At 44.2% G+C, this 14,886-nt stretch overlaps 1 protein-coding gene across 1 annotated transcript in view; it reads left to right on the forward strand.

Moving 5' to 3' along the window:
* The window catches only part of DNAH9 (dynein axonemal heavy chain 9), a 280,642-nt gene that overhangs the window by 41,610 nt on the left and 224,146 nt on the right, over positions 1-14,886 (forward strand). The window contains exons 11-15 of the mRNA XM_043903869.1: positions 436-504; positions 2,691-2,817; positions 4,651-4,906; positions 6,106-6,347; positions 12,876-13,011. Of these exons, the coding sequence (XP_043759804.1) occupies positions 436-504; positions 2,691-2,817; positions 4,651-4,906; positions 6,106-6,347; positions 12,876-13,011 (830 nt within the window). The remainder of the gene's footprint in view (positions 1-435; positions 505-2,690; positions 2,818-4,650; positions 4,907-6,105; positions 6,348-12,875; positions 13,012-14,886) is intronic.

Raw genomic sequence — 14,886 nt, forward strand, 5'->3', positions numbered from 1 at the left:
ACATGTACATAATGCTATATAGTTTTTGTTATAATGTATAATGTTATATACAGTTTTGTTCTTAAATTCAGGAAACTTCAGCACCTAGAATTTTCTTTCGTGTCTCAATCTCCCGTTAAGTTTTGGAAGGACTTCATGTACCCGGGGCACGACTGACTGGCCAGGGCAGAGGGGCTGGTGGAGCCCTGGAGGAGAGGGGCCGTCCTGTCACCTGACCGCTGCCTGCCTTTGGGGAAGCACACGTGCCCTCTAGCGGCCAATGGAGGATGTTCAGGAGGAAAAGCGGCAGGCTCATTCAGGGGCCTTTGCCTTTGGAAACTGGGCCGGGAGGCTATTCAATCTCTACTTTACAGGCTGGCTGCAGCTGGTCACTCAGGTCATTATTTCAACTTCTAACTCGATGTCATTTTTTCTCTCTCTCTTTTGTACGGGTAGTTGCATGGAATCTGCCGAAGCAAAGCGCATGATACAAAAATACGAAGACACTCTCTCCTTGCTGGAAAAGTAAGCCGCTTCTGCGGTTGGATCTTTTTGTAAACTGAAACCCTCTCCCAACACCCGTTTCCCCCTCCCCGCCCCCTCCCGCTCTACCGTGTCCAGTGCAGTCCCGAGTGTGTCCATGTTCCCCAGCGGCAGCGAAGCGTCCCTCCATGTTTTATGTTATAATCACGGTACCTGTGAATACAGTGCTTCTGGGTCGCAAACATCAGGTCTCCAGGGAACGCGGCTCTAGTCTTGACACAGGTGCTTTTCCAGTGTAGTTTTGAGGGGAGTGAGTTTTCTAACTTAGCAGAACTAGAGGTGGGGCGCTCCTCATGTCTCCCGGAGATCAGGGTCCCAGGAAGTCAGTCGCTGCTCGCTAAGCAGAAGTTGACAGTTGGCACTGCATGAAGAAATAGTAGGTTAGAAAAAAATACTGCCTGAGTCCTTTTATGGAGAAAGCACAAGAATGAAGCTTTTACACGGGCTCACAATTGTCTGGTCTTTTGAGGGGACAGGGTCCAGACACAGCCCACATCTTGCTTCTTCTCTCTGATACTTGCTTGTCTCCTGATTCAGGAGAGGAGGGCTGTAGATGTGACAATTGTGATTATAGTTGTGGTCACACTTAGCATTGAGGAGACACATTAGCTGGGTCATCCCCACCTGCCAGGTCACCCACGTTCTGTCCCCTCGACTTCCCAAATTCTAGCTTCCAATGTGCCCCCTCCTCTGTGTCCCCACCCCCCATGTCTTCACCAGAGACCAGAGCGTCTTGGGCCTGAGCTGCTGCAGCAGCTCCTAGGAGCCTCTCTGCTCTGGACCTCTGTCCTTCAGTGCCCTCATCATCATCGGATCCTCTGTCCCCACACCCCGTGTCCCCACACACCCCCATCTGGGAAGCCTCTCACTGCCTCCGTCACCTCCTTGATGTGAAATGAGAAGTGCTCCTGGGGACGTCCCTGGTGGTCCAGTGGTGGGACTCCACACTCCCGATGCAGGGAGCCCCAGTTCCATCTCTAGTCAGGGAACTAGATCCCACATGCCAAAACCAAGAGTTCATATGCCTCAACTAAAGATCCTACATGCCACAACTAGGACTTGGTGCAGCCCAATAAATTTTTAGAAAGAAGGCAGAAGTGCTCCCTGATGTAGCCTTCGCCTCCTGGTCCAGTCCTGGCCCTCACACCCTCCTCTCTCTGACCTACCGTCTACTCACTGACCCCAGCACACGGCATATTGCCTTGCTGCTCTTCACTCCACCTTAGTCCACCCTGCTGCTCTCGCTGTGAACACTCACTCCCCCATCACTGCCCAGCCGCCATGTGTCCTCTGAGACTCAGCCGACCATCACTTCAGCCCTCCTCTGTGAGGCCCTCCCTGGCATCCTCTTTATCACCCCTACCCACTCACCTTCCTCTGCCGCTCGAAGGCTAATGCCCTGTACTCTCCCTGGGGTTGTACTCACTGTGTCCTCCGTTGACCTGGGGTTGTAGCACTAGCTACGTTCGTCTCGGGGTATTTATTCATCGTTTCATCTCCCAAGCCCAGTATATCAATGTGTAATAACTGAACAGTGTATGTCCATGAGCTATGTGAAGATTAGTAGGAGAGCAAACCTTACTCGATAACTTCTTCCAACATTTACTGAGACTAATTGCCCCTTTCCTTATCCCCCCAAAGATCACATGGAGCCTCTCTTTCCATTCTCCTATGATTTAAGTTATGCCACCTTTAGAAATGAGGGGTTACCTGTAGAAGCTGTCATGCCTGGCAGAGTTGATGACTCTGACTTCATAATGTACTCAGATATTTTACTAATTAGCATCTTCAATTCATGAGACATACATATTAAAGATAGATATAGAGAGGTTGGCGTCCTTGTTGGTTCAGTGGTAAAGAATCCTCCTGCCAATGCAGGAAATGCAGGAGATGCAGGTTTGATACCTGGGCCAGGAAGATCCCCTGGAGAAGGGCATGGCAACCCACTCCAGTATTCTTGCCTGGAGAATTCCATGGACAAAGGACCCTGGTGGGCTACAGTCCATGGGATCACAAAAGAGTAGGACATGACTTAGTGACTAAACAACGATAGAGATGTTGTTTTATATATACATTTATTTATGTAAACATACCTTCAGTTAACCATTGCCAGATGTTGGGAAGCTGGGAGGGTGCTTATGAGGTGCCCGTTGTCCCTGATCTCACAGGTATGAAACAAGACTTTATGGGGACTGGTGTCAAACAGTAGCAGAGAAGTCGCAGTACAACCTCTCACGGCCACTTCTGAGACGTGACCCGGAGACAAAGCAGATCACTGTCAACTTTAGTCCACAGGTAAGTCTGATGGAAGGAATTTCCTTTTGGTCTCTAAAGAGTTGCATTTTTGACTCTGCTGATTTCAAAGGCAAACAGGCTTTTTATAAGAATATGCAAAAGGTGCTCAAAAGAATTTGCGCCCTGGATTTCATTTTTGGGGGGGGGAGTGAATCCTAGGGCATAGTGTTTTCTTAAGTTGTCCACTCTTCATGTTTTCCTCCAGGCTTGCCCAGTGAATTTGCTCTGATGTCACACAACAGAAAGTACTGCAAAATACCACTGATCTTTTGGTATCAGAGTCAACTGGGCCCACCTTATCTTTTATTTTGTGGTTGTACATTTGAAACGGCCCTCTCTACTGCAATATTATATAAATAGTCCCTGCTTTTTTTCATTTTTTGTTTTCATTTTTTACATTTAAAATTTTAATACCTATCTTGAGCTTATTTCAGTATAAACTAGGAGACTGAGGTCATTTCCCGGCTAAAGGATGAGCCTTTGTCTCAGCGTTGTCAGGGCAGCAATGAGCTGTCCCAGCACCACTGGAAGGAGAACTGGGAGCCCAGAAGTCTTGATATGGAGGTGGGGCTGGTGATGGGGGGATTCTGGCTTGCTCCGTGTTTTGTCATTTGTCCTTATATGCATCAATCCTCAGTCAACTCAGAGATAACACGATAAATTAGCAAGGGATGAAGAATGGGATGTCTGTAAACCCAGCCAGAGGCCTCTCTGTCTTTTGTGCGGGACCACATCTGCTTGACTTTTCCCTTCTGCACTTCCCACTAAACTTGATGCCTCCCCTCAAAAGTTCAGAGAGTCCTGTGTGACTTCTATTTCCTGACGCCTTTCCTGACCCCCTAGTATAAGGCTTTAGAATAAGGCTTCCCTGGTGACTCAGATGGTCAAGAATCCACCTGCAATGTGGGAGACCCAAGTTCGATCTCTGGGTCAGGAAGATCCCCTGGAGTAGGAAATGGCAAACCGACTCCAGTGTTCTTGCCTGGAGAATTCCATGGACAGAAGAGCCTGGTGGGCTACAGTCCATGGGGTCGCAAAAGAGCCAGACATGACTGAGCAACTTTCACTTTCACTTTAGTATATTAAAGCACACAGCATGCCAGAAAAGAGTTACAGAAACTAAGGGATATTTCCAATAATTATATTTAACAACTAAAGTTGTACAATGGGCACCTCCTCTCAAGTCTGCCAGTGTCTGTGACCACGTGTCTGACCTTGTGGGGAGGGGGAAGATGGTCCTCATGTATGTGGGTTATCCTAATCCTTCCCCTGACCACCCCTTCCCACCCCCCAACCCCCACCACAGAGCATGGCTCCGCAACCAGGGACCAACTCTTCTCATCATGGGAAGTGATACTTTGCGATCCATGGGACTATAGCCCACCAGGCTCCTCTGTCCATGGGATTCTCCAGACAAGAATACTGGAGTGGGTTGCCATGCCCTTCTCCAGGAGATCTTCCTGACTCAAGGATCGAACCCGGTTCTCCTGCATTGCAGGCAGATTCTTTACCATCTGAGCCACCGTGGAAGCCCCTGTTTTCATCATCCACATGCCCAGAAGCATCAAGCTAGAGCCCTCCCCGGCTATCGCTGGCGCCTTCTTTCTCGGGTTTTTCTCTTCTTACCCTTTGTGATTTAGTGCTTCCTGATCATCTTCCTTTTGCCTGATCCTCAATTTTCCCTCTCAGAGAAGATGTAAGGAACCAGTAGAAGCAGAAGTCAAAAAGAGACCCAGAAGGCCCTCAAGCCCCTGGGGTTTCTCTGTCCTGACCTATATTACCGCTATTCAATGTCCCTGAACTGCGGGCACTCATGTCGACTCTTTCCTCCAGCTGGTTTCCGTGCTGAGAGAAATGAGTTATCTTCAACCCCAGCAAATGACGCACATCCCCGAGACGGCAGCAGCCATGTTCTCCTCCAGGGAGTTCTACCGGCAGCTCGTGGCTCATTTGGAGTTGACGGCAATGTGGTACAACAAGGTTATGAAAACTCTGCTCGAGGTGGAATTTCCATTAGTTCAGGAAGAGCTGCAAGATATCGATCTCCGCCTGAGAGCTGCAGAGGAGACTCTGAGCTGGAAGACAGAAGGTAACAGGGCTCCCCCGGGAGTCTGGGGAAAAGGCTGAGAGTCAAGATTCTAATAACGTTGGTAGAACCTCACTTTACTCCCGGGTTAACCTGATTCAGGTTTGAAGCACGACTACGTGCTCTTGGATATGCATCCAAAGCAGAGAGGACATGGAGGAATGGCGTCCCTCTTCTGCCTCCTCTGTGTGGCTGGGAGGTTTGGATGTCTTTGCTACAACAGTCTCGGGGGTTTGCATGAACTCACCCATAGTCTCCAGCGTATACCAGACTCTCCACGGAGGAGGAATCACACTATATTAGGTGGCACAGGGATAATCAGCCTGCCAGTGCAGGAGATGCAAGAGACACAGGTTCGATCCCTGGGTCAGGAAGAAGGAGAAGTCCCTGGAGAAGGAAATTGCAACTCGCACCAGTATTCTTGCCTGGGAAATCCCATGGACAGAGGAACGTGGTGGACTACAGTCCATTGAGTCACAAAAGAATCAGACATGACTGAGGGACTAGCCCAGCATAGCACACGTCATTGTAACTCACTCTCTTTTTTTTTTTTTAGTAGTAGAATCTGGTTAGTTTATTTTTTTCTTCTTTCTATTTTCATTACTTTTTCATAGAAAGTGAAAGTGAAAGTCACTCAGTCGTGTCCAACTCTTTGTGACCCTGTGGACTTATAGTCCATGGAATTCTCCAGGCCAGAATACTGGAGTGGGTAGCCTTTCCCTTCTCAAGGGGATCTTCCCAAACCAGGGATAGAACTCAGGTCTCCCATATTGCAGGCAGATTTTTTTATCAGCTCAGCCACAGGGGAAGCCCTCGGGAAGACTTTTTGTTAATTGGACCATAAACATCTTTAAGGGAACTATGCACTTACTTTCATTGTATCCTCCAGTTCAATTCCATAGACTTTCGTTGACTGATTAATGCATCCAGGGTTCCATGTGCAGGACTGTGGGGGAAACTATGATCTGTGAGTTATAGGGGAACACCACCCGCATCCTCAAAGAACTCGTAACCAGGGTTATCGTAAGGGGTGGCTTAATGATACAGCTAGGATGGAAAAAGCTCTGATGATGACAAACTGGCCTGTGCAGAAAAGTCTTATAAAACCCACAAGTATGAAATCCCTATCTTTCATAACAACCACACCTTTTGCTCTACCACGCTAAGCTATTTTAATGAATGCTGTTTCTTTTGGGGAGCAGGTATTTGGGATTATGTCATTCAGATCACCAATAGTATTCATGATCTCGAACAAAGAGTTCAGAAAACTCAGGACAATGTGGAAGAGATTCAGAGCATCATGAAAACATGGGTGTCGCCAATGTTTAAGAGAAAAGATGGGAAAAAGGAATGCCTTCTCTCTATGGATGATCAGCATGATCGAGTGGAAAAATATAACCGTCTCATCAAAGAATCTGGCCTGAAGATCCATGCCCTTGTGCAGGTAATAACCAGTCTCTCAGGCACACATCCCACCACTCCAGGGAAAGTGCCAAGGAGAGTGTTTGAGTGCTAGAAGTGGTTTAGGTATTAGAACAACCAATAGATGCCGTGTCTTCTGCAGTCATCGGTAGACATTAAAACTGATAGCAGAAGACCTGAAACTAATGGATAGAGACAGTGCCAAGTCACATTCTGGTATCAGCGTGTCAGCGTTAAAACTAGCTTAATAGTGACACCACTTAGTCATCGCACACAAAACTCCAAGGGGTAGAAGGAGATGCCAAGGGCAGAATCCTAAATTATCTACTGCACGTACATAGTATGGCCCTCCAGTAGTCTTCATGACCTAGCCCTACTGAGCTTGGACAGACACAAGATGTACTCGATAAAGAGAAGGAGAAACACAGAGCACTGCTCTTCGCCGGTGGCTCAGAGGTGAAGAACCCAGCTGCTGATGCAGGAGACACAGGTTCCATCCCTGGGTCAGGAAGAGCCCCTGGAGGAGGAAATGGCAACCCACTCCAGTATTTGTGCCTGGGAAATCCCTTGGGCCGAGGAGCCTGGTGGGCTACAGTCCATGGGGTCGCAAAAGAGTCTGACGTGACTTGGCAAACTGAGCGTGCATGCCCTTCATGCAGTAACGCTCCACCCTGCACTGTGAGCAGGGAATCCTTGTGTCTTATCACCCAAGATAGACAAAGGAAAAGAGCTGTAAGTCATAAATGGCCACCAGCTCCAGGCCTACTGAAGAGGCCGTGGGACAGTTCTCATGGGTTGATCTCATGCACAATGTGTAGTGAATCACAGTCATTATCTTTGGATTGTAATCTTTGGGTTTTCTGTGGTTTGAAGACCAGTCAAATGTTGTACTTTTGACCTTTTAAATTTTCTTTATCTGTTTTCTAGTTTACTAATCTATTCTTTATCATTTCTTTCTTTCTAGTTGATTTGGGACTACTTTGCTCAATCCTTCTTTTCTAGCTTATGAGGGTAGGAACTTAAGCATATTGATTCCCAAGCCTGTCTTCCTTTCTAATACAAACATTTGATGATATAAATTTCCCTCATACTACTTCTTCAGTTGCATTCCCCAAATTTGTTCTGCCTCATTCTCATTATTGTTTCAATTTTAAACTTTTTCTCTTGTGACTTGTTCTTTAACTCAGTTGTCACTTAGGAGTATACTGTTTAATTTCCATGTATTTGGAACTTCTCTGGATAGCTTAGGCTTCCCAGGTGGTTCAGTGGTAAAGAATTGGCCTGCAATGCAGGAGATGCAGGTTTGATCCCTGGGTCAGGAAGATCCTCTGGAGGATGAAATGGCAACCCGTTCCAGTATTCTTGCCTGGGAAATCCTATGGACAGAGGAAGCTGGTGGGCTATAGTCCATGGGGTCTCAAAGAGTCGGAGACAATTCAGCGACTAAACCACCTCCAGCATCTGGGTTCAGTTCAGTCGCTCAGTCTTGTCTCTTTTCGACCCCATGGACTGCAGCACGAAGGGCTTCCCTGTCTATTACCAGCTCCCGGAGTTGACTCAAACTCACTGAGTCGGTGATGCCATCCAACCGTCTCATCCTCTGTCACCCCCTTCTCCTCCTGCCTTCAATCTTTCCCAGCATCAGGGTCTTTTCAAGTGAGTCAGTTCTTCGCATCAGGTGGCCAAAGTATTGGAATTTCAGCTTCAGCATTAGTCCTTCCAATGAATATTCAGAACTGATTTCCTTTAGGATGGACTGGTTGGATCTCCTTGCTGTCCAAGGTACTCTCAAGAGTCTTCTTCAACACCACAGTTCAAAAGCGTCAATTCTTCAGTGCTCAGCCTTCTTTATAATGCAACTCTCACATCCATACATGACTACTGAAAAAAACCACAGCTTTGACTAGACCGACGTTTGTTGGCAAAATAATGTCTCTGCTTTTTAACATGCTGTCTAGGTTGGTCATAACTTTTCTTCCAAGGAGCAAGTTTTTTATTTCATGGCTGCAGTCACCATCTGCAGTGATTTTGAAGCCCCCCAAAAATAAAGTCTGTCACTGTTTCCATTGTTTCCCCATCTATTTGCCATGAAGTGATGGGACCGGATGCCATGATCTTAGTTTTCTGAATGTTGAGTTTTAAGCCAACTTTTTCACTGTCCTCTTTCACTTTTATCAAGAGGCTCTTTAGTTCTTCGCTTTCTGCCACAAGTGTGGTATCATCTGCATATCTGAGCTTATTGATATTTCTCCCGGAAATCTTGATTCCAACTGTGCTTCACCCAGTCCAGCATTTCTCATGATGTACTCTGCATATGAGTTAAATAAGCATGGTGACAATATACAGCCTTGATGTACTCCTTTCCTGATTTGGAACTAGTCTGTTTTTCCATGTCCAGTTCTAACTGTAGCTTCTTGACCTGAATACAGATTTCTCAGGAGGCAGGTCAGGTGTTCTGTTATTCCCATCTCTTTTAAGAATTTTCTACCGTTTGTTGTGATCCACACAGTCAAAGGCTTTGGCATAGTCAATAAAGCAGAAGTAGATGTTTTTCTAGAATTCTCTCACTTTTTCAGTGATCCATTGGATGTTGGAAATTTGATCTCTGGTTCCTCTGCCTTTTGTAAATCCAGCTTGAACATCTGGAAGTTCACGATTCACATACTGTTGTAGCCTGGCTTGGAGAATTTTGAGCATTACTTTGCTCAAAGTAAGCTACCACCTGGGTAGCTTAATGAAATTGATACTGTTTAATTCCACTGTAGGCAGAGGAAATAAACAGCACACATGGGATCCTGGCAACAATTCAACCTGCCCAGCCATCTTTTGTGGTGTTGCTGTGTATGTGCATGTGTGTGTATAAGAGGACCCCACAATAGAATATTATAATTCTGTGTTTTCAGAACTTTTGGGGAAAATATTTATAGTGTTTTGTATTTACCCACATAGTCACCATTTCCAGGCTTGTTTTTCACTTCTGCAGAATTGAGTTAACATCTATGGTCATTTCTCTTTGGCCCAAAGAACTTCCTTTAGTATTTCTTACAGTTCAGATCTGTGGATGACACGATCTCTCAGTTTTTTTTATTCTGAAAATGTCCTTCTTTCACCTTTGTTTTTGAAGAAGAGTTTCACAAAATATAAAATTCTGTGTAGACAGTTCTATTTTCCTTTCGAAAGTCATTTCATAATCTTCTATCCTCCAATCTTTCTGATGAGAAGCAAGCAAAATGTATATCTTTTCCCCTTTATATGTAATGTATTGTTTTTCTCAGGCTATTTTCAATAGATTCTAAATAAAATTTTAAAATAAATTCTTTGTGTTTTTTTCCATTTAACCATGATGTACATAAGTAAGTTTTCTTTGCATTCAGCCTGCTTGAAGTTTGTGATATTTTTAATCTGTGTTTCACCAAATTTGAGGAGTTTTTAATCAAATTATAACATTCTCATCTGCTAATTCCAACATCTGTTTTATTTTCTGAGTCTTTTTTAATGTGGAGGAAGTTTATTTTTTTCTCATAAAATAAGTCTAAGGAATAAACATCCAAGGATTGGTATGACAGTTATTTTCTAAGTCTGTTTTTACTGACTATTTTCTCTCTTGGTTAAATGTCACATTTTCCTGCTTCTTAGCATGTCTAGTAATTTTTTATTATATTCTAGTCATGTTGGATGCCACTTTGTAATCTGGGTGTTATATTTTCCTTAAAGAATTGGTGGTTTTGTTTCAACAGGCAGTTAACTCACTAGTGTACAGCTTGATCCTGTTGAAGCCTTATTTTAAGCTTCCTTGGGGAGAGTCTAAAGAAGCCTTACTCTAGAATAGAGCTCTAATTCTAAAGCATTGCATTTCTGGGGTCTCAGCTGAAGTCCTGGGTTATCTGTTATCATTTCATTATTTCTGATAAAACACTTACTTACATTTTCCAGCACTATATGACCTTCACAAACCCATTCAACTTAGAGTCTCCAGTAACTGTTCTCTGCCTACCCTTGCAGAATCTTGCCCTAAATACGTACAGCTTAATGCTCAGTCGGAGACCCAAGAGGACTCAGCAGCCTCAGCAAATCCCAATTTCTGTCTTTTTCTGTCCAGCAGGAAGAGTGCTCTAATTGATGTCCACTTCTCTATGCCATGCTTCGGAAAGTGCCTCCAGGTAGAAAGTCAGGTGGTTGTGAAGCTCACCTTGCATTTTCCTTTCTCTTAGAGATCGTATCCCAATACTCTTATCCAGTTGCCCAAATAATTATTTCTTGTATCCAATTCTATAGTTGTTTGTAGCAAAAGGGAAAGTCTGATCTCATTCTTCTGTCTTGGCTAGTATCAGAAACTTGAGCTAATTTTTCCTGGTTTATAGAAAATTCCAACATGTTTGCTCCTTGTACCATAGTAGATTTGATGTAGAAAGGTACAATTAGCTATCTTGATAGGGTGACAGTAGAATGGAGATAGAACAGCTATACAAGGCAGTTATAACAACTACGAGTTTTTAACTGTAGAAGCAAACAGACGTGAACATCTCAGTAAGACCTAAGAACAACTCTGCATTGTCACTGTGCTATCATTTGCAGATGATGGACTCCCATTAAATCTTTAATCTTCTTAGGAAGGAAAGGTGTAGGTAATGCATTTTAGAAAATTTTAGAGTTTTGACATTTAAAAGCAGAAAAATGAGATTTACAACATGGCAGTGTTTCCTAAAGAGGTAAGTGTGAGTCACCTAGAAAATTTACTTTTGCAAAGTGGTAGCCACTTTTTTTGAAGATATACGATAAATGGAAAGTTACTGTAAAAAGGCTGAGTGGTGAAAATGATGGTGAGTAAATGGGACGTCTATACTTGCCATACTGCCAGGTCGGGGACTGTACATAAAAAGAGGGAGAGAGGGCCTGTATTTGTTTCTGTGTGTGCATTTTCCAAGTCACTCAGTATCATAAAAGTTTTTAGTTAAATGCCAACAATACTCTCAAACTTATTTCCCTTTTTATTTATTTTATTGAAGTATGACTGATTTACAATGTTGTGTTAGTTTCTGCTATAAAGCAGAGTGATTCAGTTATATGTACATATTCTATTTCATATTCTTTTCCATTATGGCTTATTACAGGAGAGTGAGTAAGTTCCCTGTGCTGTACAGTGGGACCTGTTGTTCATCCATCCTTAATATAATAGTTTGCCCCTCTAACCATGAACTCCAACTCATCCTCCCCCCACCCACTCCCCCTTGGCAAACACAGTTCTGTTCTCTGTGTCTGTGAGTCTGTTTCTGCTTTGTAGATAAGTTCATTTGTGTCATGTTTTAGATTCCACGTATAAGTGATATCATATGGTATTTGTCTTTCTCTTTCTGACTTATTTCACTTAGTATGATTGGCTCTAGGCTCATCCATGTTGCTGCAAATGGCATTATTTCATTCTTTTTTATGACTGAGTAGTATTCCATTATATATATATACACACCACATCTTCTTTATCTATTCATCTGTCAATGGACACTTAGGTTGTTTCCTGTCTTGGCTATTGTGAATAGTGGTGTTATGAACATTGAGGTGCCTGGATCATTTTGAATTAGAGCTTTGTCTGGATATATACCCAGGGATGGGGTTCACACCAGTTTATTTCTCCTTAGAAAGAAATATTTCTCCTTTTCTAGGAAATGCTTTAGTTGCTTGAACCCAAATTTCTTATGTCTTGAACTGTAATGCTCTCTACCCTTAGTATTCATCCTTCCGCCCACCCTACCTTCCGCTCTGATGCAGTTTCCTCTGCAGTGTCAGTCAGCATCTATGAGGCACACCCTGCATCCGTCAGCATCCCTCCTGAGAAGCTGGCCTGACCCCATCTTCCTTTCTCAGGGAGAGTTGCAACATCACATTTCCTTCGTGGGTCAACTTTGTGTTCCTTTCAAGCAAGGGTTACACGCACATTAGATAAGAATGGATCTGACACACGTGTACCGGCATATCTCATTTCATTGTGCTTAAGCTTTATTATGCTTCACAGATACTGCATTTTTTTTCAATTGATGGTTTATTGCAACCTTGCACTGAGAAAAGTCTATCCATGCAATTTTTCTCTTGTCAAATTTTTGGCAATTCTTACAATATTTCAAACTTTTTCATTATCATCATACTTTGTGTCTGTGATCTTTGATACTATTGTGGAAAGATTATGATTTCCTGAAGGCTCAGGTGATAGATAGCATTTTTTAGTAATAAAGTATTTTTATTTTTTTTAAGTATTTTTAAATTAAGATATGAATATTCTTTCTGTAGACATAATATTGCACACTTAATAGACTAAAGTATAGTGTAAACATTACTGGGAAACCAAAAACTTTGTGTGACTGACTTTATTGCAATATTGGCTTTATTACAGTGGTCTGGAACCAAACCTGCAATATAGCCAAGGTCTGCCTGTAATAGAAGATTCTCCATAACAGTGCAATTTTTCTCTGTGTGTTGCCTTCGTTCCCATTCATGATGATGAGAGCAGTCCTTCCATATTATTAAACGTGGTTTATATCTGCTCTTCTTTATTTTGTAGGAAAACCTGGGTCTTTTTTCAGCAGATTCAACTTCTGATATCTGGAAGACTTATGTTAATTACATTGATGATATGTTGCTGGATGGATTCTTTCTTGCCATTGAGTGTTCCCTCAAGTACCTCCTGGAAAATACTGGTATTTACTGGCCTATGGATGTGGGTTATTACTGGGAAGGTAACAGTTATAGCATCTGTTGAGTTACAGTGAAGTGCCATTGAGTGCTCTGTGACTTTTCCCAAAAGGTGTGAACATTTTGTGAAGTGTACACAGTAAAATAAAGAAGGCATTGTGTCTCTAAATTGTTCAAAGATAAAACACTTCTCCCTCTTCAAAACTCAGATGATAAACCAGGCTCTAACACAGTGAAACCCATAGCCAAGGTGAAAACGTAAAAGCCAATTTACTCTAGGGACCTCCCTGGAGGTCAGTGGCTAACACTTTGCACTTCCAGTGTGGGGGGGCATGGATTTGATCCCTGGTTGGGGAACTGAGACCCACACACCTTATGAGTGGCCAAAATAAATAAATAAATTTCATGGTTTAAGCCGAATGTGCTCTATCTCCATGGCCTTTTGAGAACACAGGGAGTTTGTAGCAGCTGGCTTATGTAGAAGAAACAGATGTTTTTCTGTGTAAAAAAAAAAAGAGACAAGAAGCTGGGGATGAGATAGCTTTCAGAAGGGAAAGGTATATTAAGGAGGCAGTGGGCATTCTTTGAAGCTGTTAAAAGATAGCTCAGGGCTTCAAATTTATGGTCGATACACAGGGCCAAAGATTTTATAGTAAAGGCTAACCTTGGTTAGTAAATGATGGGATGGAAAGGGGAGATGAGTTCAAAAATAAAGTTGAATTAAACCTTTCACATTCTGGTAGATTCTGACATGCTCAGCAAGGCTGAAGGAAGAGGTGAGGATGAGATGAGATGCGAGCTTAAGGCGCTGAGTAGAACCCAAGGAGAGAAATTAAATGCAGAGTTAGAATAGGTGGGCTGAGACCAGTGTCTGGATATCCAGCCACTGTAAGAAGCTGACGATGCAGAGAGGAGCAAGGCCAGCGCTGGGGGTAGCTCCACCCCGTGGTCCTAGTAGGTGGAGTGACTGAGGTCAGAGGCAAGGTCGCTGCTTTCACAGTCCAAGGAGACACAGAAGCAGGAAATGGGCTCAGGCCTAGTCAACAAGGTGGGAGATCACCTTCTAGAACCTCGGGCACTGAACTCGAGTGCTGAGACTGGAGAGCTGGTTCCTAGGGACCAGTGCCGATGGCACTCATCTTAGTGAACTGACCCAATCTTGTCTCATAGTGGAGCTCGGAGACTCGTCACTCAGCTCTCCTCTAGAAGTACTAGGAAGATGCTTCAGGCACACTTGAGTTCAGGTGCTGCACAAGGGACTTGCCCCGAGTCAGAGTCTGTCCGGCTCTCCGGATCTGGGCTGTCTGAGGTGTCACTTGTCCTCCTCTCATGGGAAGGAGAGCCAGGGGGCAAGAGGGTGAGGACAGGGGATGGTAGCCAAAGTCATCTTCCCTCCATGGAAGTAGGAGGAACAGAAGACATTCCCTTCACAATATATCAGCAGTTAAGGGGCGGGAGCTGGCCTTAGTAGCCGCCTGAGCAGAGGAGCTATGGGTGAGATGAAGAGGCGCTGGTTATCACGGGGAAGTGAAGGAGCCTGAAGAGAATGGCCTCTAAGGGGAAAGTCTCCGTGACCCTTCGCCGTAGCCCAGCTGGACAACTTCAATCACCTGGTCGACCTTACTATTTCCACCTCTCGCACTTGGTCAAACCAGTACCGTTCCCATGGCTTGGTCTAGCTTCCCAGCCACCTCTCAGAATCCAGACCTTGCCTGGGTTAACTGCTGCCCACTCCGTCCGGAAACATTCTTCCTCTTCTCAAGTCTTAAAGAGATTCGCTTGTCCCAAGGATGTAGAACCACTAGGACCATCCAGTTTGTACGGTAATTGTGTTGGTATCGCATCTGACATAGGGGTTATGGTCTCGTGTGGAGTTTCCC

This window comes from Cervus elaphus, chromosome 5 (assembly GCF_910594005.1).
Source record: "Cervus elaphus chromosome 5, mCerEla1.1, whole genome shotgun sequence".
Classification (NCBI taxonomy): Eukaryota; Metazoa; Chordata; class Mammalia; order Artiodactyla; family Cervidae; genus Cervus; species Cervus elaphus.